This window comes from Mixophyes fleayi, chromosome 4 (genome assembly GCF_038048845.1).
Source record: "Mixophyes fleayi isolate aMixFle1 chromosome 4, aMixFle1.hap1, whole genome shotgun sequence".
Taxonomy (NCBI): Eukaryota; Metazoa; Chordata; class Amphibia; order Anura; family Limnodynastidae; genus Mixophyes; species Mixophyes fleayi.
Genome location: NC_134405.1, coordinates 153,274,901 through 153,299,493, shown reverse-complemented (window position 1 = coordinate 153,299,493; position 24,593 = coordinate 153,274,901). Strand labels below are relative to the sequence as shown.

General features: G+C 37.4%; 1 protein-coding gene across 1 annotated transcript in view; it reads left to right on the top strand.

The window, feature by feature from the left end:
• Positions 1–24,593, top strand: part of USP6NL (USP6 N-terminal like) — a 166,264-nt gene that overhangs the window by 56,813 nt on the left and 84,858 nt on the right. Inside the window, exon 2 of the mRNA XM_075208632.1 lies at positions 10,376–10,449. Coding sequence (XP_075064733.1) covers positions 10,376–10,449 — 74 coding nt within the window. The remainder of the gene's footprint in view (positions 1–10,375; positions 10,450–24,593) is intronic.

The window sequence follows — 24,593 nt, the reverse complement described above, 5'->3', positions numbered from 1 at the left end:
TGAGTACTTTGGAGAGGATTGCGGGAGTGACTGTTATTGGTATGTGGATGGGCGAGGATTAGGGGTGAAATCCCTAGAAGCAAAGAGTAAAGAGAGAGGAATTGTGTGATACTGTGATTTTAAAAATATGTTGTAAGTGGGAACATTGAGAGGGAGGAATGGTTTAAGGAAGTCATGTAGTGTGTGCTTTATATAGACATGAGTGAGTTGAGTATAGAATGGAGAAGGAGATATGTATAGCGCTGGAGTCATAAGGGAACTAAAGGAGCTAAACATTTTGTAAGCACTATTTAGATTATTTAGGAAATGCAGTAATCCAGGCATTGCATGATGGTGAGTGGGGATCAATACTGAGAATATTGGAAACAATGTGAAAATAAATGTCGGGTTTCTTTCTTTCTTATGTTAATTTTTTCCATTTTCCCACAGTTTTTATTCTTGGTTCAGGAGTCTTAAAAGTATAACGTGAAGTTAAGCACTAGGAGTCTGATTCATTAAGGATCTTAAATGAAGAGGTATCTTTTTTCAGTCTCCTGGACAAAACTGTGTTACAATGCAAGGGGTGCAAACTAGTTTTCTGTTTTGCACATAAGTTAAATACTGACTGTTTTTTCATGTAGCACACAAATATCAACTTTAAATTTCAGTGTACAAATAGGCTATCAGGTATTTGTGTGCTACATGAAAAAACAGTCAGTATTCAACTTATGTGCTAAATAGAAAACTAGTTTGCACCCCTTAATGAATCAGGCCCTAGATTCCTTTATAAGTAAGGCCATCAACAGATTGGGTTTATCAACCATTCAGAATTGAAACACCTAAGCAGTCAGGATGTTGATAGACCTGCGTCACACTTTAAACATCCCAGAAAACGTTACAGATAATGTAAGGGGGTTATAGACACAATTACAGGAGTTATAAATTAATATTATGAAGCATTCAATAATGGGGTCGGAGAAATCGCACTCTCTTCTGACTACTAATAAAGCAAAGTCTTATCAGTTAGTAGTAAATCACATATGTTATTTTGCTGATTTATAACACATTATACTGGAATTGTAGGCTTCCTTCAACCATGATTCATGGCCTAGAAAGATTGAACGTCTTGAGAATTTTATTAATGGTGATAAAAGTAGTTGTCTGACCACCATTTGTATGTATGTGCAATCATTGGCTGACCACACTGCTCTACCATCATAAGGCCTATACAATTTGGCCATCCACTTTTGTTACCAAATTTTGCACAGGCATTTCTTAATTTGCAAACCTTTTCTTACTTGGTCTGTAACTGTAAAACTTTCCATCTGTAAGGCTTTTAAAACGACTTTGCTTTATTAGTAGTCTTCTGAAGGGTGTGTGTTGTGTTTAGCTTGTGTACATTTTTCTATTTCTATTGATCAGAAGATAAACTTCAGAGGCATTACGCTGCTTTCTCTCTCGGCTCCAATAAGCCTAGTGTACCAGACTTTTTTTTTTTTTTATTAACCTTAATACATATCTTGTATAACACTCTATTGTTTACTGTATTTATGTAATTTAATTTAAAAAAACAAAACAAAAAAAAAAAACTTTCATATCACTAAAAAGGACAGGTTGTTTTTCAATAACCTTCCAGATCAGTTTAAACTTGAAATGAATTGGCAAGCAATACATTTGCCAATATTCTACATGTTTTTAATATAACAGTACAAATATCTGCACAGCTTCTATACAGTTTTAAGTATTCCACCATTAAAAATGACACTTAAATATAATTTGTGTTTTAAGCCAGTGTTGATGGAGTTTAGCAAACGTATTTTTAGCATACTTTTTTGGGTCTTTGTTGTGGTTTGTGTACTGTGTGTATGAAATGTATTAATTTTGTGATTTTGATGAATGTTTTTTCACATGACCCACGTTTGGTCTAACAAATATTTTAGACTATTTACACTATTAATCCCAATTACACAGTCTTCCTGAACGTAGAACACATTGATTTCTATGGCACCATTCACATTTTTACATTGATAGTACATTGCGTTACCATTTTACCCAATGCATGTGTTGTGTAGGTTTTCTTTTTTATTATGCTCTTAGGTTTTTGTGTTTTTAACATTCTTTCTTTAGGAGAGTATCTGTTTCTTAGGTGACCCTCCTCATCCGCACTCTTCTCTTTCTAAAAGAGCAGGTGTCCATTCAGGTCTAGCCTATTGGCACATGATGAGGTGTTTTATTTATTGTAAATTGCCACTACCCTCTTTTTACTTGGGTGCCAGTTTCTAATTGTATGGTGATATGTATATTGTTGGAACTCTTAGTAAATGTCTCATTTTACAGTGCTGCTAAATATGTTACAATGCTTTATAAATAAGTAATAACCCAGTGCCTGTAATGACTCTAGCGCATAGAAGATAAATGTTATCTGCTGAATGTGGGCCTCTGGTCATGAAATTCCATGTAGTCAATTTTGCGACGCCTTACACTAATCATGTGTCTTAATACTTATTCTGAGTGTGTTAAAATGCAAGTACCTGATGTTCAGATTTGCCACCTACTACATGAATATGAATGGCTACTTACATTTTAGTTTTTTGCTTTTTTTTAAATGTATAGCTAATGCTAAAACAGACTGGGCATTCAGTTTAACTCACTTATTGCAAGGTTTTTCGTACAGGACAAAAAAAATGCAGTGTCTGACTATGCATTAACAGCAGTATCTCTTGAATGTTGCAGTGATAGACTCCTGGGAAAACTGGGTGCTTGAGGTATTAGCAATGTGGAAATAGACTAATTAAAGTAAACTGTTTTGCAAAATAATGTATGGCACCTACAGCTCAGGGAAGGCAACAAATATTATAATCCCTATTAAGTATGTGATAGTATCACTAAACATGAAAATAATGACTTTTTACCCTCTTTCCTCTGATCCCTGGTATTTCTACTGAATAAAATGTTGCCCCTTACTACTAAACGAACCAAAATTGCTTGTAAGCTTTTTTCTTTTTGCAACTCCCATGTGGAAGAATAAACAGAGTGACTGAATTGTAGTAAGCATTTTTATTCACAATACATTATATATTGAGTATAAAAACAGATCTATGTCAATTAATAATTTCTGGGAACAGGTTTTGAACGTTTCAAAAGAACAATGATACATATGACATTCCCCCCTCCCCTTCCCATAACTGTCCATGACTGGTCACGTTGTTTACAGACTCTTATGATAAGGGTTGTCTTATGTGGACCCAAAAAATGAGCCTAAAATATTTGTTTATATTTGCGTTATACTTTTTGTCTGACTGATATTAAACAGGCTATAGTTTTATGGTATATTGCTTTTACAAAATTCTCGGTGTATATTCTGTTTAAATACAATGTATCATTATCTAGTTTCGTGTTCTATGTAAACTTGTTCACCTCATATTCTTTTCAAGTTTTCGGTATGTAACAGGAAAGCCTGTGTGCTTTTATATTTTGCAATATAGCTCCTTTTTGCTTTACAATATTTTTCTGACTTTATAACAGAGAATTAAGATGTGTAGCAAAAAAAAATATTTTAAAAAAAATTATTGTAGTATTGTAGTTAGCCAGAAAAATCTATGTGCTGTTTAAATACTTTCGTGTCAAAAAAGACAAAAGTATTATAAGAATGATACCTTTATTGGCTAACCAAACAAATTTTTATTATATTTGCTAGCTTTTAGAGCACGGAGTCCCCTTCATCATTCAACTTTACAATTCATTTGTAAAGTTGCCTGATACAGGGGCCTCTGCTCTAAAAGCTAGCAAATATAATAGAAATTTGTTTGGTTAGCCAATAAAGGTATCATTCCTATAACAGAGAATTGGAAAGCCCGTAAATGCACAATGGTAGAGATTTCCTGTTTGTGACTATTCTCTACCAAAAGATTGTATGATTGGAAGAATATCTTTCAAATGTATTTTACTTTTCTTTCTAAAAAGTTGAGCATTGCAAAATCCTTGCCAGTGTGAAAAAAAAGATGATTGTCCACCTCCTGTACACATTTATCACATAAGCTTTCTATAGTATTATATGATGCCATTCTTTTTTTTACACAAGTGCACATTTAGGAATCGAAATAGCAGCAATCAACTTTTCTGTTTGAAAATTTATTGCAAACAGTGTAAATGGTTATATGAACAACTGAATAAAACATGGAAAGGTTGTATATTAATATTATTGCTTATTCTGGTAATAATAAAATGAGGCCGGCAGAGTACTGTATAAGTGTGTAAGTAAAATACTGTAGAGAACAAGTGCATTAGTGTACAGCTCTCCCCACTACAAGGTTCTCCAAGTGGGTTGAGGTATACAACCACTTTTTTTTCTTTTGTTTTTACACATGCATACAAATATTTTGTCAGTGAAGGAAAGGGTGAGGAAATGATCTTATTTCCCAGACTTAGTTGTTAAAGTTTAACAGAGCAGGATTTTTTGCTATTATAGATGTTTTGCCCATTTTCTCATTCCATAAGTGAAGTTTGTTCTGAATCCCCAAAAATTTGGAGTGTAAACAGTAGTTTGGGAACAAAAAAACTAGAGCCCCATAAAATAAAGAACCTCATTCATGAGCTTTTCTGTAAAGCACTACTTCACTTGGCTCTACTTTGGAATTGTTATAAGTAGTACAGTAGTAATACAGTAAAGATGTTTTAGATTCAAACCGAGAATAATTGCTTCTTGTTGCTTGCACTAGTCTTCCATTCTTGTGACACACAAAAAAGTTTACAGGTCCTCTAAAAATACTATGGAAGAAAGACTTCAAACCATGAATATACTTTTTAATTTCCTTTAAATCCCAGTTTTAAAATTCCCTCCTCGTTTTATCTTCCCACCTCTCTCTATCCTCTTGTCTTTGAAGAGCTTTAGTTAGAAACTATACCAGAAAAAGGGATATTTTAAAAGAAATTGTTACACTACAGGGGGATTGAAATGCGTGTTTTTTTTATTATGCTTGGGCTACACTTAATCGCTTGTATATGGTTTGATTTGTTCACTGTTGTGCATAGTAATATGTAGACACTTAACCCCCTAAGATATTTCAATTTTAATGTGCACTACTAGTACTGCAGGCTGCATGTGTTCAGTTCCTAGCTCCTGCTGGCATGGTTTCTGGGCCTTCACTGCAGGGGACCAAACACCCAGCCAAGGTTCTTCTTTCATCATTTCCTCTGACACTTTGCTCTCACTCCCTCTGTACCAGCATAGGGTCTTAAGATGATGTTCATGATTTATTGCATTAATTCATAGTGTTGTTGTGAACATTGGCACATAATTTGTAGTAGGGAAGACCTGGAACATCTAGTTAGGTGTGGACAGCTTGTGGTTCTCCACATGTTGCAATTTCACAGGTCCCAGCATACCGTGCCAGCTATCGGCTGACAAAGCACGCTGAGGCTTGTAGTTTCAAAATACCTGGAGAACCACAGGTTGTCCAGGCCTGGTGTATGGAGCCAGGTCTTCAGTGCATTTATCAAAGGCACCTTTGCTAAAGTCACCCTTCTCCCATAAATTGTGTGTTATTACCTGCTTCAAGGGAAAGAGTAAATATTGAATTACATTTTTCTTTTAGTGTCTATTATTAAACAGTAGGTGGTGTTGGCATTTAAACAATGTTTAATTTTATTTGGTCAATGACTTAAGTGGTGTGCATCAACCCCCCCTTTTTTTCTATTAACACCAGTTAAATGGATCATGCTTTTTGATAGCGTTTCATGCTTGCAAAAGCACGTAAATGGGTTTGGGAATGGAACTTACTGATTCCTATGACCAAACACCTAGCCCAGTGTTGGCTAACCAGTGACACTCCAGGTGTTGTGAAACTACAAGTCCCAGCATACCCTTCCAGCAAAAAGCTGCTATATATTGACAAAGCATGCTGGAACTTGTAGTTTCACAACACCTGGAGTGTCATAGGTTAGCCAACACTGACCTAGCCTGTGGTCTGAAGCTGTGGCTGTGGAGCGACGTCTTCCGGACACTGCCAGCTCTAATGGATTCAATGGAGTCAACCTCCAGTGTAAGTGCTGGTTACGCTCCGTATGTCAAACTACATCACATTTTACATGCATTTTCTTACGGTCTGTGGGTATCTACCTTTAATCTGTCCTGCTGTCTTGTTCTGTCTGTCTTCTATTATCTAATTTCTTTTAGCGCTTTGCTCTCTTACTCCTCTTACCAGTTTCTTTACTCTTTTACGAATGCTTAATTATTTGGCTAGTACTTTGCTTTTGCCTTATTTTCTGTTCCATCTTTTTACCACAATGTCATTTCTTCTCTCCCTCCTTTTTCCTATGTCACATCCTCTCCCATCTCCGTGCCATTGTTTCTCTAGGGCAAGGCAGCCAGAGTACACAGACTGTTGAACCCCTAGTGAGCAACCTGAGCTCGATTCCCTGTAACGGAGCTTTGAATAAATGCCACCTAATGTGATGCAGGTGGGGAGAAAACATTCCTCTCATGTGACATGAAGTCTGATGTAATGTGCATGCATGATCGAACCACACCACTTGGTCAGTAGGCCCAGTGATAGGAAACAATTCATGACTGCAACCAATGACATCTGCCCACTACCTATAGAAACTTTAACAGGGTATACACTAAGTCGGTGTAGGTTACCTAGGGGCTGCCTCTGCAGAGAAACATATATTCACATCTTATCAGCCATGAAGTCCTGCTGTGATAGAATATCACTCTTGCTCTTATATTGCTGCAGGACTGATGTTTTAGTGTGAACTAATATGGCTGATGAGCCAAAGATAGAATATGCTGTTAACGACGAAACTGTGATTTTTCGGCAGTGCTTTTGCCTGAAGCTCTGCACAGCCTGGGGAGTAACATGTCACTAAATATAAACAAAGCTACTTCTCTTCCCCTGCTGGCAGCTTCACCAAGATGCATGGTAGCCACAAGCAGAACAGAGATTTCACTGTTGCCATTAGGAATTTGGAGCAGTAGGAGAGCTGGCTGCCAAGCTGAAAGTCTGAAAGCATGATTTCTGACAGTAATTACTTTTTATTTATATATTCGTGGGGTGGGGAAATATATAATGTCTGGTATAGAAACTTTGATAATGTTCCATTTCTGTCTGGCCACACAATTATACTGTGTGGGCAAGTTCTGGTATTTCCACGTAAACTAGAGCATTATGTTCTCACAGAGGGAAACTTTGGTAACCAAGTATCCTAAAAGTTCACACTTTCAGAGTCTGGAAAACCATGGTTTAGTGTTGTTCAAAGGATCAGGAATTATGATGTTTTATGTGGGTCTCTGTGTTTTTTTTTTTTTGTTTGTTTTTTTGTTTCTTTTTCAATTATACTTGCACATTACATTTGCAAATTATGAATGTTACAAAAGTGTTTTGTTGATTTTAAGCCAAACCGCTTCATTAGAGGCTGGTACTAACAGGAATCCGAGGGGGAGCATGTGGTACCTTGATTTTACTATTACCAAAACTAGGCTTTACCAGCTGGGACTTGTGGCACTATACCAGGGAAACCCGCAGTGTGGGATCTCCATGCAATAATGACAAACCAGCCCCAGGCTGGATTGCCTAGGGAGAGTTGGGTCTGCAAAAATAATAATGCGGACTCCTACCAAGGGGTACCCAGCCCACATGCTGAAAGTACTAGTTCTCTTTCACACTTCTGAGCGGTGGGTGTGGGGTAATCATAATTTAATGTAAAAAAAAAATATCGTCTCTGATACACTACAGGTCCCTGCATGGCTTGGCTGCTCTGGTGTACCAAAGAAAAATGTAAATAAAACACACATGCCACTGTAAAATTTGGCTTAATTGAAACAAAAACACCCCTAAGCAAACCCTCATTTACCCTCTTTATTACTTGCTTACATCTAGGGGACTTCATCTGCAATTGATCCTTGCTTGGCAATGCAAAAATCCCTGGGACAAGACACTAAACTAGCTCCTATGAACTACCAGCGCTGAGACCATTGGTGCACCAGGGACTTCAAATCTTTTCTATTACCCCACACCCAACGCCCAGGAGCATGGGGTAGAGGAGGATGGGGGGGGGATCTGCATGTTTTTTTTTTTTTGCAGACCCGGTATACCTAGAGAATCCAGTCCTGTGCTATCCAGCCTGGGGCTGATTTGTTCCCCACACTGTTGCTGGCAAAGCCTAGTACAGGTAATGGAAAAATCGGAGGGACCCCACGCTTCTTGATGTGGCCCCCTTCCCCCTCCCCAACTTTGCACTAAAACTGGTTCAGCTGCTGTTTGTTTTGGGGGGTGGCAAAGTGTTGTGTTTTGTTTTTTTTATTCTTATACAGCTGTGCTGGCGGTATTGCCTGTTTAAACACAAACCTTTATGTCGACCTTGTGGTGGTCAACTTGACAACCTTTCACCATTTACAATGTTGACACTTTAACCCTGTCGTTCTAATGAACATAGTCAACATTCTGAACGTCCGCATGTTCACTGTCTTCATTTCAACCACATGTGCTTTGGTTGCGTCTGCTTTGTGGTTATAAGCAGATGAAAATGTGACTTGTGCGAATTAATTGGATTTCCGTTTCAAACTTAATGGTATAGACCTAATCACTCACCTGGGTAATATGTACGCGTGCCTCTGGATACAGGTGAAGACACCCACTGACAACACTAATTAAGCCTCCCTTGTTAAGATAAATTACTGTAAAGAATAGCAATATAGGAATAATCAAATCCTAGAATTTCTGCTCAATATAGTCAATTTCCTGAATACGCGGGTTGTATTCATTGTTACAAATGTAACCCATGCTGCTGTCTGATATACTATATCCAGATTCATCTGAAACTGGGTTGGTTTGGCAAACAGTATTGTTGATTGTTAGCAAAAAAAAAAAAAAATTCTTTAGTGAGCACATTGTTCCTTGTTGTGTTTTTAGCCTGTGTACAGAAAATATGCCCTTGGGGTTGTCTAATGTCATCATGATTTTTCTGTTGTAGACATACATAAAATCCATTTCCTTGAGAATAAAATACTTCAGTGACCATTTTGCATGCAAGTACCCAAGGCCACATATTTATTACAGTTGGATATTAGATTTGTTGGCTTTCACAGCTCAAAATCAAACACTCAATGAGACCAGGCAGCTTTTTAAGTCCAGGGGTGCTGAAAACCGAGGCTGCCAGTCTACCATTTCCATAGAAAGTCAGATTTACAGAGAGGACCAAAAGATAATGAATTCCTTCAATAAATTAGGAGCATGAATGGAGGTCAGTTTTTTCCTGCTTTATGTCCTAGCACCATGTAACTGACAAAAAGAAAGGGAAATTAAAACTGGCACTTTTGAGATATGTTTTTTGTCCCTTCAAACACATTGAACATATAGTGGTTTCTTTCTTGTTTAGATCTTCCTTGCTATGAATGAAAAATTGTTGTAGACATTCTTGCTAACCACCAGGTTATTGGGTATAGTCCTATCAGATTATTATTAAATGTTTTATGTGCCTAGTTGAATATTATCAGGAAACTGTTCTACTTTCTGCAGTCTAATTTTCAGGTGATTTGTTTACAACACTTTTCAATATTAATCTCGCTGAGATAAACCATGAATTTTAAATGTACATGCAACCTTTTAGAAGACAACAGCTTAAATTACAAGAAAGGAAGACAGCCAAGTTAATTAAAATCCCTTATGGAGGTATACATAAATAAGCTACTGTTAACACTGCTGTTAATGAAAGTGATTTTGTGGGGCCAGACGTTATTTTTGTTCAGTGATTTTTTTATTTTATTTTCTAGATGTGTGGTTTGTTGAGCAAGATTTTTTGTTTATGCTGGGGTTTTCCTTTTTTGATCTTTTTTGTTTTTGTTTACAATACGCATAATTATGGAAGTAGCTATGTTGTTGGTAAACTTGGTCAACCTGCATCTAGATATCTCTCTGAAAGTTGCACTGGAGCAGAAACTACATCTTGCAGTTTGTTGCATGCCGATCAGTGTCCAATTATAAACTAATTTGCCTGCATTTCTATTTAAGCTATTTACGTTGGCTGTCATATTAAATGGTGCTATGGCTTAATGCCAAAACATTTCTATAGTTGTGTGTAGCTTCTCATATACATTTTTGTTTTGTTTATATGCTGAAAGATTCTATTTTTGCTACAGATGCATTTAAGCTATTAGCCACCGTTCAGATTCTAAATGTGATTTTTCTACTTTATATTTAGAAAATAAGAACAAACTGTTTGTGTTTGCTTTGGGGTACACCATCTTATTTAATTTTGTTACAGTTTTCAGGAATGTCCCCAATTGTCTGTAATTATAAAAATATGAACAATTGATTACAAATAAGTCCTGTATCTTAAAAGCTTTCTGTCTAAATACTTTTTTTGAGACATTATTTTTGTTTCCTACCTTGTACAGATCCAGATTCCGAACAGGATGCGACTGTTAAATCTGCACAAGAACGAGCTGACATAGTTGCCAAATATGACAAGGTGAGTTGCCTGTTCATATCTAGCTCGCCAACCTGGGAGAACAGTTGCTGCAGATATCCAGTCAGGGGCCACTTAAATATCATTTAAATATCAGTGCTGCGGAGCACTGTGATGCCTTACAAATCTATGATAATACTTACAATACTTTTTGGTTTGTCTTATTTACTCTCTCTGGCCTTAGTTTTGATCCAGCAGCTGGAGAGCTGGCCTATGGAGTGATGGTAGGAAGTTAACTATAGGGAACACTCATCATTTTACTAACTGGGGAAAGGGATGCATGCATAGGGGAATATTTTTCTTCAAATATGATCATCCGATGCCCTGATATTTATTTATTTTTTTTCTATGTAAAGCCTTCTATACTTTTAAGTTGGCAGGAAAAAAAAAAAGAATGCTGTTTTATAAATTTGCTTTCTCCTTGGTAGGCTCCATCTGCCTGCAGAGTAGGACAGTTGCAAGGTATTGAGGATGTTGGACCAGGAGTGAGCTCTCTGTTCTGATAGTCTGTCTTGTCTTCTGAGTTGAATTTTCAGACTGCACTATGCTCTCTAGCAGCTTTGCTTCCTATGTACCTCACAGCTCTTCTGATGTGCAAGTTGAAAGAGGCCCGCAGGGGCGAACAATACACCTCTGATTTAATTGCTATTTCTCTGCTAATATGTGTTTGTTTTTTATCTTTATTTTTTTTGCTATATATATAACTGTGCTCAAGTCTTGGACAGATATGGAAAAAATGCTGCAAAGAATTAATGCTATTTTGAAGGCAAAGGGTAGTCACACCAAATATTGATTTGATTTAGATGTCTCTTCTGATCATTCACTTTGCATTTTGTTAATTAATAAACAAACTGTTAACACTTCTACTTTTGAAAGCATTCTTACTTTGCAGCATTTTTTCCACTCCTGCCTAAAGCGTTTGCACCGTAATGTGTATGTGTATATGTATATGTGTAGATAGATATACCCAACAAATCTAACAAACAATAAATAAAAAAGCATTAATTAAAGGATTCTTAAACCCCAAAATTGAGACTTACACACTAATATGCATGAAGGTAGATCGATATATATCTCTCTCTCCATACATATTAGTGTCTAAGTCTCAATTTTGGGGTTTAAGAATCCTTTAATTCATGCTTTTTTATTTATTGTTTAGATTTGTTGGGTTTTGTCATTTAATCGCATTTTGTTAGTGAAGTATGACTCTTTCGTGCATACTAGCCGTTTCCGTCTCGTTGTGCTCTGCTGCACTTTAGTTTGCTTCACAGCATGTTGAAAGCTGAATGGAGAATGTGTAAGAAAATGATGATTATTAATCACAATGTAACCTTATTTTAGCACTTGTACTGGAAAGCCCTGTATAACACTGCACAATTAGAAATAAACTTCCCCGGAGTATGAAATATTAAGATCAAAGTGTGACACTTTACAGTGATTTTGGCTAGGTCTGAGATCTTTTTTGGTTGTCATGTATTATCACCTGTGCCCAAACAACCTGTAGCCAATTACTCATGCACTCATGAATTATGTTAGAGGAGACGGCAGGGCTGCATGTGACTACGAAAATGTCACGTGAGATAAGGAATTGAGGCAAGCAGGAAGTATAAGGTCCCCTAACACCCCAATATAGGGACTTAAGTCTACTGTCCGGTTCATGTAGAAAATAATGTGGTATTAAACTTTTATGTGAAACAAACTTCATGCATTATTATTGTCATTATTGGATTATTCCACTGAAGTATATTTCTGCTGCTGTTATAAAGGAGGGGGGGGGGGGGTGTGACATAAACTAAAGAAAAAAATAAGAATAATGCAGAGAGCTTTCTAAATCTTTACAATCCAGCAGCTCTCTTTTGCTAAGGGGTCTCTACCTAGATTCAAAGTCCCAGAACTATAATTGTGTTCTTTTTATATAAAACTGTTCCTGCAGAAATCACTGATGCCCTGAGCTGTCTTTGATGATTAAGCATGGTATGCTACTGCTCTTGGTTTCCATTTAAACTTGCACACAAGAAAATTGTGCGGTAGTCAATTGGTTAAAAAAAGGAATGAGCATAAAATGTATATTTGTCTTCAAGCAAAGTCTGTGTTTTTTTTATTTCTTCCTTCTCTGTAAATAATATATGGTGTGAAGCTTCCCTTCACAGGATTCAGTTGTGATTTTTGTATAGCCTGGAATTCAGTTAGCATGCAGATATTATTCACATGTCATGTCAGTATTTACAGCATACTAGTGTCATAAACTGAACATAGATATGCACATTCAAAATAGGGTGCCTGCCTATTCAGGATCAATTTGTGGTGTATATGTATAATGTGTTTAGCTAGTATTTCAGAGGCACATGAGGTTGATGGGGATCCATTGTCTATAGTGCTCACAGGAGGTAAGCTGTAAGTCAGTGTTGTACACTAATGAGAAGGCTAATAGCATACAGGTGCTTTGTGCAACCTCATTTGTTAGCCTAGGAAATGCTAGGTTTAATATGCTCTTTTCCTACACACAGAGCAAGCAGTGACTGTGTTTTCCCGCACATAAGAATTTAGCACTTCTGATGCCTCTTAACACAGTGTAAAAGTGTAGCGTTCCATAGCTTAGTTTAATTGATGGATCAAAGAGCCATATGATGTTGGCTTTAGGGACCTTAATCTCGCTTGGACCCTTCTTATTCCGGGCTCTGAAGCTGTCACATTGTTGTTACTGGCCTGTGCTTCCTGCTAAAATAGAACACTGTAAAAAACTGAAGTGGATATTTTGCACTATTTAAAATATTGTAATTTACTTAAGTATTTTACCGAAAGGAGATGCACTTTAAAACACTTATTCATGTTAATTACATGTCTGCATGATCAGTAGATGTTTTTTTTTAAATATCTGACTGACTGTCCTTGGTCAAATGACCTTATGTCATACATTTTAAATATGGAATATCCTCATATAATAAAATATTCTTAAGTAAGTGTTATAAATCTTAAAAATGTTCTCAATTGCATGATTTTTACCCCTATAATTCAGATAGTTCTGTTTCCTTATGATTCTTTATTTGTCAAGCATAATTTAAATGTTATATATTATCTTGTATAATTGGTTTATATCATGTTTTTAATACCGCCAGATGTGTAACAGCACAAGTCACAAGAATAGGAGTTTGTTTGTTTTTTTTGTTACACATTAAAGGAGAAGATTGTTTGAAAATTACTGTGATGCGATGTCCAACATCCAATACACACATGTAACCTTAAACTACATCTTTCTCCATGAGTTAACCGTTTCAGATTTAATGTACTGCACTATATAGTAAATGATACTGTGCATTTTGTCCCAGAGACATTTATGTTTTTACTTATTTATCCTTGTTTAATCCGTTCTCTCCTACGTCTGCGGTTATTTCCTGCCTAATGCCAGTGGCTCCAATGAGGAGGGACAGCATACTAGTAGTGTAAAAGGTGAAGCCACTTGGAGACTAGTTAACAATTAATGTAATTCTGGTGACTTTTACTGCTACACTGTAAAGCACCTTGCCATTAGATTCACTTCTTAATTACATGTGCTTCAAGTCTGGCTTGGTCAGGGATAACATTGTCTAAAAGAAATTGAATTCCTTATTTGTTGAGAAAGTACACACTCTTTCATCTGAGATTTCCTTGGCAGGCACCTGGTTTATGCTTGAATGTATGACGTGGGGAATTTGCAGGTATTGATAGTCTGGTGTTGGGAATTTAACTTGAAGAATTTGCACTTTTGCAGAAATTAAGACCACAATGTGATGGAAAAGTGTAATCCCACCAGCTAGCCACATGCCACACGTCTATTGGCTAGAAGGAGCAGGTTGATAGGAGATTGTGTCTCCTGAAGTTCTGGCAGCTGCACTTCTCTGAGTGTTAACAGAGCATAGGTGGCGGGACCAGCCTACTCACGGAGCGATGCCTTCCTTACAGAGGCTTGCATTCTCCGGCAGCTTAGGTGTGCTGCATAAAATAGGGCATCTTCCTGTTGAAACCTTTTGCCCTTTTTACCTCCCCTCACAGCATTGGTGGCTGTTTTCTTGTCACTGTGTCTTTTTAATATAAAGCATTGGGGAAATTGGTGGTCATGCGGTGCATGCTGAGAGCATAGAAGCCTGCAAATATATATTGCCAGACCCAGGTAGTGGACCGTTGTATGCAGCAGGAGGTCCACACACTGTGAACCAAATAACTAAGGCGATATGGAGGAGAAACGGTCCCTCAGTAGTGGTCCACAAACTGCACTCTGGAAAGCGGCAGTTCCTTTACAGATCACGAGCATATAGTCCTTACAGCAGGGGATTCAAAATTCTCCAAGTAGTGTCTGCACCGGATCTATATTTATACTAAGTAACATAATCTTTCTAATCCCGGGACCTTGGCAGAGGATTATGCCGGACACTTCGATGAGACCCTGATGGGGATATGAATTAAGCTAAGTTGCGAACAAGAAAGGGTCTCCCTGAACAGCTACTTACTCCACGATTGGGTGATATTTTCCAATTGTTATGACACCATTATAGTTTGAAAGTAGTCGGACTAGATTCATCCAGCTGGATCCCGTATTATCAATTACTTGTCATCATCTGGTGTAGAGAAAGGAGTATGTGTGAAAATCGGTAACAACTTTCGTTGGTATACAAGTGAGCTGGCCACTCACTCTGGATTAGCAGAGTATACCAAATCAGGACACCACGTAGGAGACTTTTACTTACATTATTTTAGACATTTCCTGACCTCTAAAGACTGCATGAGAAGAGTTTTCACTATTGTGAACTATATACTATACTATACTATAGTAAATATGTTCAAACAATATCTTGTTTTCAGTTTGGTTTATAGAATATCAATATAGGTTTATAAACACTGTATAACGGATGTGTAACATTTGAGATCACTTGTTGGTATCTGGTTTTAAACTGGTGTAGTTTATGTTTTTAATATGATATTCAGAGCTTGATATTAGAATTCTGTGCTATTTAATTGTTGAAATGTTTTTTTTTGAGAACATGTATAATAATTGTCCCTTGTTTTATGGTGCCCCTATTCAGTTTGTTTGTGATTACTATTGTATTAATGTCCAAGCTTCAGCAGATGCAAAGTTAGAAGGGAAGATGTGGTAATATGACTTAAAAGAAAAAAAGAGCATAGATGGATATTCTGTGCTAAAGCTGAAACTCATTAAACTTCATTTAAATTATATAAATAATTATGTAAATTATATTTTGCCCTAGACAAAAGGCAGCTTTGGCATCACCCCCATAGTGTGTGTTGTCATTGAGGTGGAGGAAGAAACGGACGGTGGTTTTCTTAGTGCAGGCAGCATGCTGTCATGGAGGAATAAAGTTCTTTATTGTTTCTAATATGAGATTAAGATGTTTTTCATCTTTGGGAAAACCAGAATACGCAGGCAGGAAGGAGGTTTGGCCCTATATATACCCCTCTGGGTGTGTCTACTTTCCTGTCCTGAATTGTGTGCAAGGGGGGATTATCTCCATAGTGTATGCTGCCATGGAGGAGTAAAGGAAACCAGTTTAACAGGTAATACCTGCCATATCTTGAAGATATTGCCTTACTTGGCACCTTTCTTGGCAGGACTTGATAGAGAATGTGGGGAAGACATTCATTTTGAACACAATGTTTTTTGGGGGTTAATTGAGACCCTTGATGTAAAGAGAAACTATTTTAGCCGTCATCATTCCCTGTGTGAGAATGGGCAGTAGACTGAGCATATCGGACCCAGCAAAGGGGCCAGCTAATAGCTCATTTCTGTGAGTACATGCGACTCGGATAAGATAAGGGAAAGGAGAGAGGTGCAACGGGGTTAGTTATTGAAGTAGGGTTAGGCAGTGTGTTGTGGAAGTAGGAAAAGAAGTTAAGGGGTAGGAGCTGGGGAGATACTTGCTACAGAGAAAATCTTTGGGTGAAAGTGGTAAGTGATTAGAAATATACTAAAGACTGAGCTGCTACACTTGTGGGTGTAGGCACTCCTTAAGTTGGGGTTCAAGTGAGGGATGGAGTAAAATGTCTTCTAAAGTTGGAAGTGCAATAATCCCTGTGTTGGGTCACAGCTCCTGTGAGGAAGTCCTGACCCCCTGGGAATATACACCTAGAGTGGTAAGGACTGTCTTAAGGGAGTGAAATGCTTAGTTATGTATATTAATGTTGCATTCTACTCCATGGTGTAAAATTTAATGAAACTGGGATTTGTTTAATCTGTATATGGCTCTAAACAAGTGAGGGGTATTAAATAGTCTAGATTCAAAGATAAGTGCGAATAGACAAAATCCAGTGAATGAAAGTTTATAAATATGATGTCACATACAGCATTCATATGGATTTGTGTAATCCAAAGCATCCCCTGTATTTCAGTTAGATATCTTGGTCACTACAGACATAACACTTGAACCCTTTAAGAACACACAGAAAATTATTAATTGAAGATTAATATGACCAAAAATGTCAAAATGCTTAAGTTTTATATAATATTACTATTTTAAATAAAAATGAATAACAGAAAACTAACATGACTATTCATGTAATCTGTTGGCATTGGGGATAGCAATAATACAGACAGCTCTTCTGTAGCTTGACCACCACCAAGACTGACAGTGGATAAGTATTTTCATGGGTTTTAAGCGCATTTCTTTCTGCCCGTAGCCCCCTTTTTTCCATGAGTTCACTTGAGGAAATCCTGTGAGTGGCTAATTGGTTTTACGACTGCTTTTTATGACTTTCACTACTCACACACCGTTTTAGTAATGTGTTGTTAAAATAAAATCTCTTTACCAGAACATCATAGAGACCTAATCATGCATTCAATCTACTGAGTGTAAATGTATGCACATGTGCATTCTAAGGTTGAAAATATTCAGCACATGAATTGGGATAATACTTTATTATTAGATCTTCTCGACGGGACTAAAGCTGGCTACACACTACAGAACTGTTTTTCCAATGCAATTTCTGTAGTTATCAATAACTTATTAACCAATAAGCATGATTTATGCGTACACACCTATACGATTTACCGAGCTGTGAATTTCATCTCTCATAACTATCTGTACAAACAGTGAACATTGTACAGATATCTGCCGTCCCTGCTGCAATATGCAAACCTCATGTAAATAATAATACCATCATTACCATTCTTTGCTTTGTTTTGCTTTGTGAATAGTGCATGTTCGGCAACTCCCTTCACATCTGAACACAAGGTAGGATTATTGTTATATAATGAGCCAAATAAATGCAAAGCTTGTTTGCTTGTCATAAACAAGCATAAGGAAAGGAGAAGGAAGAATCACACTTGTGTGACCAAGGAGTGGTTGATGAGGACAGACTTCACATAGACTACTGCTACAGGAAATGGGGGACAAGAATCCTGATGACCTCAGGAATTTCCTGTGGATGAAGGATCCTACATTTCAGGATCTGCTTCAACTTGTTACCCCCCTCATACAAAAGGAGACCCACTTGGCCACTGGAAGGACACTGGCTGATCTCAAGTACAACACAGCTATTTTTTCACAACAAAAAATAATAAAATCAACCCAAAATGTATATAGCTGTTTGGAGAACGAAGTCTGTCCTAGGTGGTAGTTCTGCTCAGCATTCAAACACTAATGGTAAATGAATGTTCATTCACAATGCTCCGCTCTATAGCTACAGCTGCCGTGGTTAATCCATACCAATTGTAAACGCCCACATATGTACGAGAACAGTCTAGATCAACACCAAGGAACCAGACTGTCATCAGTGGTATGTGACAACATGAAGGGAGGGAAAGAAATAGATAAAGATATTGAAGGAGAAGAAGGGTTGCCATTGAAAGGGGTGATGAAGATGTTTAGAGTGCTGGACCAACGTGACTTCGATTGCCACAAAATAAATTACAGGAAAATAAATTACAGAAAGGAAATAATAATGCAGAAGCTGATTAATATGGTATGCGAAAAACTTGAAAAAAGAAGCAAGTTCCAGATACATAAGCGATGGTCAGATTTGAAGAGCAAGGAAAGGAGAAGCAAATATGAACATTAACAAAAGATGAGTATTAAAAGTAGTAATTTAATACTTGTTGGTAAACAGTGTTAATTATTAACGATTAGTAAGGATTAGTAAAACAGTGGCATTTATTTACAGAAAGAAAAATATACGATCAACTATCTACACAGAAAAAGAAAAGAGAAGAAGCCATAACCAATATGAAAATAAAAGGGGGAAATACAGACCTTTGTGATTATGGCAATAAAAGAGGAACCTGAAGGAGGTAAAAAGTAATTTAAAAGTTAAAAAAAAAAACCTCCCGCAAGGTGTACCCTGTGCTTATATGTCAATATTTCATATCCATATTTCAGTTGGTATGGACCATCACAGCAGCATACCTGAACAAACTCAGGAGAGGCATCAGCATAAAGTGATTTCCAGCAGTGTCCAAGATGGGCAATGGTAGTTCACTGAGTGTTAAAAATTATATTGTGTACCGTTTCATAGTTACAATAAACTAAGTTTTGGTACCCTTCATTTAGCTATCGCTGTCATTTCAGACGTTAGGAGAGACCAAACATCAATAATTCTCAGGCTTCCAGGAATGCAACAGGTGTGGCTGAAAATATGTTAAAGCTGCAAGAATATTTAACTGCGTTGTGGGCAAACATTAGTGATGTTTAAATAGAAATTTGTTCAACTTGAAAATTGTAGTGATTTGTAACTCGTGTATGAAAACATATTGATGGAAGCATCACCCTTAAATTATCTATGTAGTTCTGTCATTGTAATATATTATAGAGCGTCCAACGAGGATTAAAAAATGGGACTATTTAATAGTTAAATCGTATAAACCATTACAACATATAATATATTTATATAATGTAGAAACAAATCTATAAAATTAATATATATTAAAGGCATTCATATAGGACAGTAGAGTATCAATTATGTACTTTTTGTACAGCAAGCATATTTGAAATGGAATATATATATGTATTGTATTGTACCGGAAATTCCTCCAGGTAGCAAAACTACTTATAAGCAAAAGCCTCCAGCAGAGTGACTCCATAATAGCATACAGAAGCCCAAAGAGGCTGATTGGCCTTATGGAGACTGTAATGGGATCTTACTTTTCAATCTGGCAGCTCGGACTCGGAAAATGTTAGATAGGAAGCGTAAACCAAAAAGTTTGGTTTATTATGAAATAAGTAACAGGATATCAAATATCATAGTGGGGTTCAAAATCTCACTCTGGAACTCCCATTTGCTTACAGTCAGGCTGTATAACCCAGTGAGGGAGGGCCATTCTTATGGGGCGAACCTAGTGTCATGGTACAGGTATATAGACAACATCCTTTTTGTATGGCAAAGTGAGAGAGAATCCTTAGATCAATTCTGTGGATATTTAAATAATAATCAATATAACATCTCGCTTAGTTTTAATGTCCGTGAAACACAGGTTAACTTTTTGGGTCTTACTTTGTATGTTGAGACATTTTTTTAAACCCACTGTTTCTAACTCATATTCCAGCTGAAAGTGAACATCGCAAAAATTTTTGGGGAGGTATCCCTTATTGCCAATTTAGAAGATTAAAACAAAATTTGTTCTGAGAAATGTGTTTGAGACACAGTAAGCAGTTATGAAAAAAACGTTTCTACAAAAAAGCTATAATAAGGAACAAATGGATACATCTGTAATTATAATTGATTCTCTTGAAAGACCAGCTAAATTGGGAAAGAAGAAAGTAATTCATGAGAAATACAGTACCCAGGGAGAAGATAAGTACAAATGGGCCTTCTTTTTCCAATATAATTGTCAATATAAACAAATAGAGAAGATAGTTAGAAAATATTGGCATGAAGGACCCTGTCCTTAAGGGAGTATTATCAACTAAACCGCTCTTTGTGTATAGAAAAGCACCGTCCCTTAGGGATAAAATTGACAAGAGTGTTCTTCCTATGGTGACTAAGGAAGGCCATATTAATACACAAGGTTCTCATAGATGTGGGACATGTGCCGCTTGTCGAGCATGTAAATCGAAATGTAGCAAATTTACTCACTTTCAAGTAGGGAATCAGAAATATAAGATCAATCAGTTCATCACTTGCCATACCAAAAATGTGATATACCTCATTGAGTACTCGTGCAGCCTCTTGTATGTCGGTAGGACATCAAGACCTTTAAAGATCAGATTTTCAGAACATATAAATAGAAATATAAAAAAGGGTATGGAAAGTCATTCTATTCCAGCCCATTTTAAAAAAGTTTATCAATGTTCTGAATCTCATATAAAGAACTTTTGGGGTAAATTGAGCAAATTCAGCAAATTGAGTCGAACTGGAGAAAAAATGATGTACCTTTTGAGACAGTAATGAAATGAATACATAGATTACATACTCTATCACCAGAGGTGAGGGCATAAATTTGGAATTCGAACTTAAATGGTTCCTTGGTTAATGTATGTATCCTTTAAGTATCTCAGTTTGAAAGTACATTGTGTAATGGTTTATTATTGGAGTTCAACCTAGAGTATTTTATGAGTATTTTTCTTTTTCTTTTACAGTTTACTCTATTGACGGAAGGCGTGTTTTGTGATTTGTACTTGTATTATCCTGAAAGTATATGTAAAGGACTAAGCTATAGAATACTAAAGAACTTTTGTTGATATTAATATTTTATAATTTTTATAATTTTTTATTTTTGTAATTTTTGTAAAAAAAAAGTTAACAGTAATCAGTATATATCATTGTATTTTATTAATAATTATATCTGAGGTCTTCTATAAGACTTCGTTTTGGAGTTGGTCTCTGACACGCAAAATTGGCCATGCAGTTTCTGAAGGTAATTGAAATAGTTAGACAATGTAACTATAAAAGGAGAACTAGTTATTAGCGTATATGAGAAGCCTTGATGAAGACCTGAAAGACACAGGGTCGAAACGCATTGGCGCTGAAAAGACGGGACCACCTTCACCTTCACACCTTTAGAGTTGGCGATACTGTTGTGGGAAGGAGACAACTGGCATGCTACAGGCTGTTTGTTCCTCGGAACTCCGTACTATTGGGGGAATCTATGAGAGGAAACATTCTTCTGTGAAGTATCGCTGGTGATTCCGATTTGAATTTTAAGAGGAAATGACATGGGGAACGCAGGTGTGAAACATTAAGACGTCCGTGTCCTGTTATCTCCAATCCATTCTTGTAAGTGCACAACACGGTGTTATAACACTCTGGGGCACATTTATCATTATTCACATAAAGTGAAAAGTAGTTTTCAATCCTTATTGCAATGATAAGGATTGAACTACTTCTCACATTTATGTACAGCCGTGCATAGAAACAGCAGTTCCGAAAAACTGCTGTTTCAGTGATAAAAAAAAAAACCATACTTACCCCCCTCTTCGGAAGCGCTGTCTTCGGGTCTTCTCTTCACTCTTCAAGTGCGCATGTCCAGTTCAAAGAACTGGACATGCGCACACAGATCCCCTCTCTGTCTCTGCAACGATAGTTGCAGAGAGAGAGCGCTGAGTGACAGGGAGGGATCATGTGATCCCTCCACACATGCGCTGTCCAGCTCTGCTCTCCGGAGCAGAGCTGACAGCATTAGATTTCCTCAGTTGGGATGATGTACGCCAGCTTCAGCTGGCGTACATTAACATGACAAGTTCCCGAAATTTTTTTCGGGACTTGTTAGATTGCGGCCAGGAGCAGTCACCATTCTGTTAAATGGTGACTGCTCCCAAAAACGAAGAGGAATGCAAAGCAGCAGATATCCATGATATCTGCTACGATGCCCCCTTAATAAATTTGCGGAGGACACTGTGGGACTTTAATTACCCATTAAAAGCACTATCGTGCTTTATTAAATATGCCCCTCTGATCGGTGCACATCACATTTTTATCCCTGCATGATACACCTTATGGCTATAATGACTGTGTTTGATCTCACTAGTTCCCGATACTTGGAGTATAGCTTTGTGGTTTCCACAGGGTGTATTTGACATGTGGGGGAAGGTGTGTTGTTTTGATACATGTTTGTTCTTATATTTGAGGACATTTTCACCTATGGATCTCTGTCTGCAAAAGCATTGTTATCCGGTTCCAGCGTCCATGGAGAATAATCTGAAGATTTGATGACACACATTTGAGTGACATTTATTAGAATTATTGAGTGGACTAATTGATAATCTAATATTGTATTTTGGACGTTTCATTTTATATATCTCTGTGTGCAAGAGATTAACACCGTTTTATTATACTATATTTATTTTGTATGTATGACCCAGTGAGTTTGAAACAATGCAGAAATTTAATCCACTGCTCAGTTGACTAATTATGATAAGGGTGTTTGATCTTGAGCTCCATGAGGAAGCAGGAGTTTTTTGGTGAGGACCTTGATTCCTATAAGTGTTTTAAAAGGTAATTTCTCCTTCTGGAGTTCATCATCAACATTTATTTATATAGCCCCAGCAAATTCCGTAGCGCTTTACAATTGGGAACAAGCATTAATAAGACAATACTGGGTAATACATACAGACAGAGAGGTAAGAGAACCCTGCTCGCAAGCTTACAATCTATAGGACAATGGGAGTTTGAAACACAAGGGCATGTGCTACATCATATTGCACACTGGACCAGCTAGAACGCAAAGGTAAGAGTATTGAGTGGGCTGTGTGTGTTGCAATGTTGGTCAGAGGGTTGTTGTCTTGCGTTAGCAGTGTAGAGGATGGTAATAGGGTAATCTAGGGAAATTAAGATGATGGTTGAGGAATATCATAACCTTGTCTGAAGAGGTGGGTTTTCAGTGAACACTTGAAGGTTTGAAGACTAGAGGAAAGTCTTATTGTGCGTGGGAGGGAATTCCACATAGTGGGTGCAACCCGGAAGAAATTCTGTAACCGAGAATGGGAGGATGTGATGAGAGTGGAAGAGAGACTTAGATCTTGTGCAGAACGGAGATGTCAAGTAGGGAGATATTTCGAGATAAGTGCGGAAATGTATGTCGGTGCAGTTTTGTTGATGGCTTTGTATGTTAGTAGAAGAATTTTATATTGGATTCGTTGATATACAGGCAGCTAATGTAGAGACTGACAGAGTAGCTCAGCAGAGGAATAACGGTTAGTAAGGAAAATCAATCTAGCCGCTGCGTGCAAAATAGATTGTAGGGGTTCAAGTCTGACTTTGGGAAGACCAGTAAGGCGGGAATTGCAATAGTCGATGCGGGAGATGAGTGCATGAATTAATGTTTTTGCAGTGTCTTGTGTCAGATATGTGCGTATTCTGGAAATGTTCTTTTAGGTGTATGTAACATGATTTAGATATAGAGTTGATGTGGGGAATAAACGACAGTTGTGAATCAAGGATTACACCTAGGTAACGAGCTTGCAGGGTGGGATTTATGGTCATGTTATCAACAGAAATAGAAATGTCAGGCAGGAAGCTTCTGTTTTTGGGTGGGAATATTATTAATTCAGTTTTTGAAAAATTTAGTTTGAGTTGGCGAGAGGACATCCAAGATGAAATGGCAGAAAGACGGTCAGTAACGCGAGACAACACAGATGGTGAAAGATCAGGAGAGGATAGATAAATTTGTGTATCATCCGCATGGAGATGATACTGAAATCCAAAGGAGCGTATTAGTTTTCCAAGAGAAGTGGTCTAGATAGAGAATAGCAGAGGACCTAGGACTGAGCCTTGTGGTACTCCAACTGATAAAGGAAGCGGAGCAGAGGTGGATCCAGAGAAATTAACACTGAAAGAGCGATTAGATGGGTAGGATGAGAACCAGGATAGGACAGTGTCTTCAAGACCTAGGGATTGTAGTGTTTGTATGAGGAGAGAGTGGTCAACAGTGTCAAATGCAGCAGAGAGATCCAGGAGAATTAGAAGAGAGTAATGGTTAATATTTTTTGCTGTGATCAAATCATTGACAACCTTGGTCAGCGCAGTCTCTGTGGAGTGTTGAGAGCGAAAGCCTGACTGAGGAGGATGCAATAGGTTGTTTGCTGTAAGAAAGTGTGTGAGGCAAGTGTAGGCAATTCTCTCGAGAAGCTTGGAGGGGCATGGGAGTTGGGAGATGGGGTGGTAATTTACGAGAGAGTTAGGGTCAGAATTCTGTTTTTTTAAAATGGAAGTAATCACTGCATGCTTGA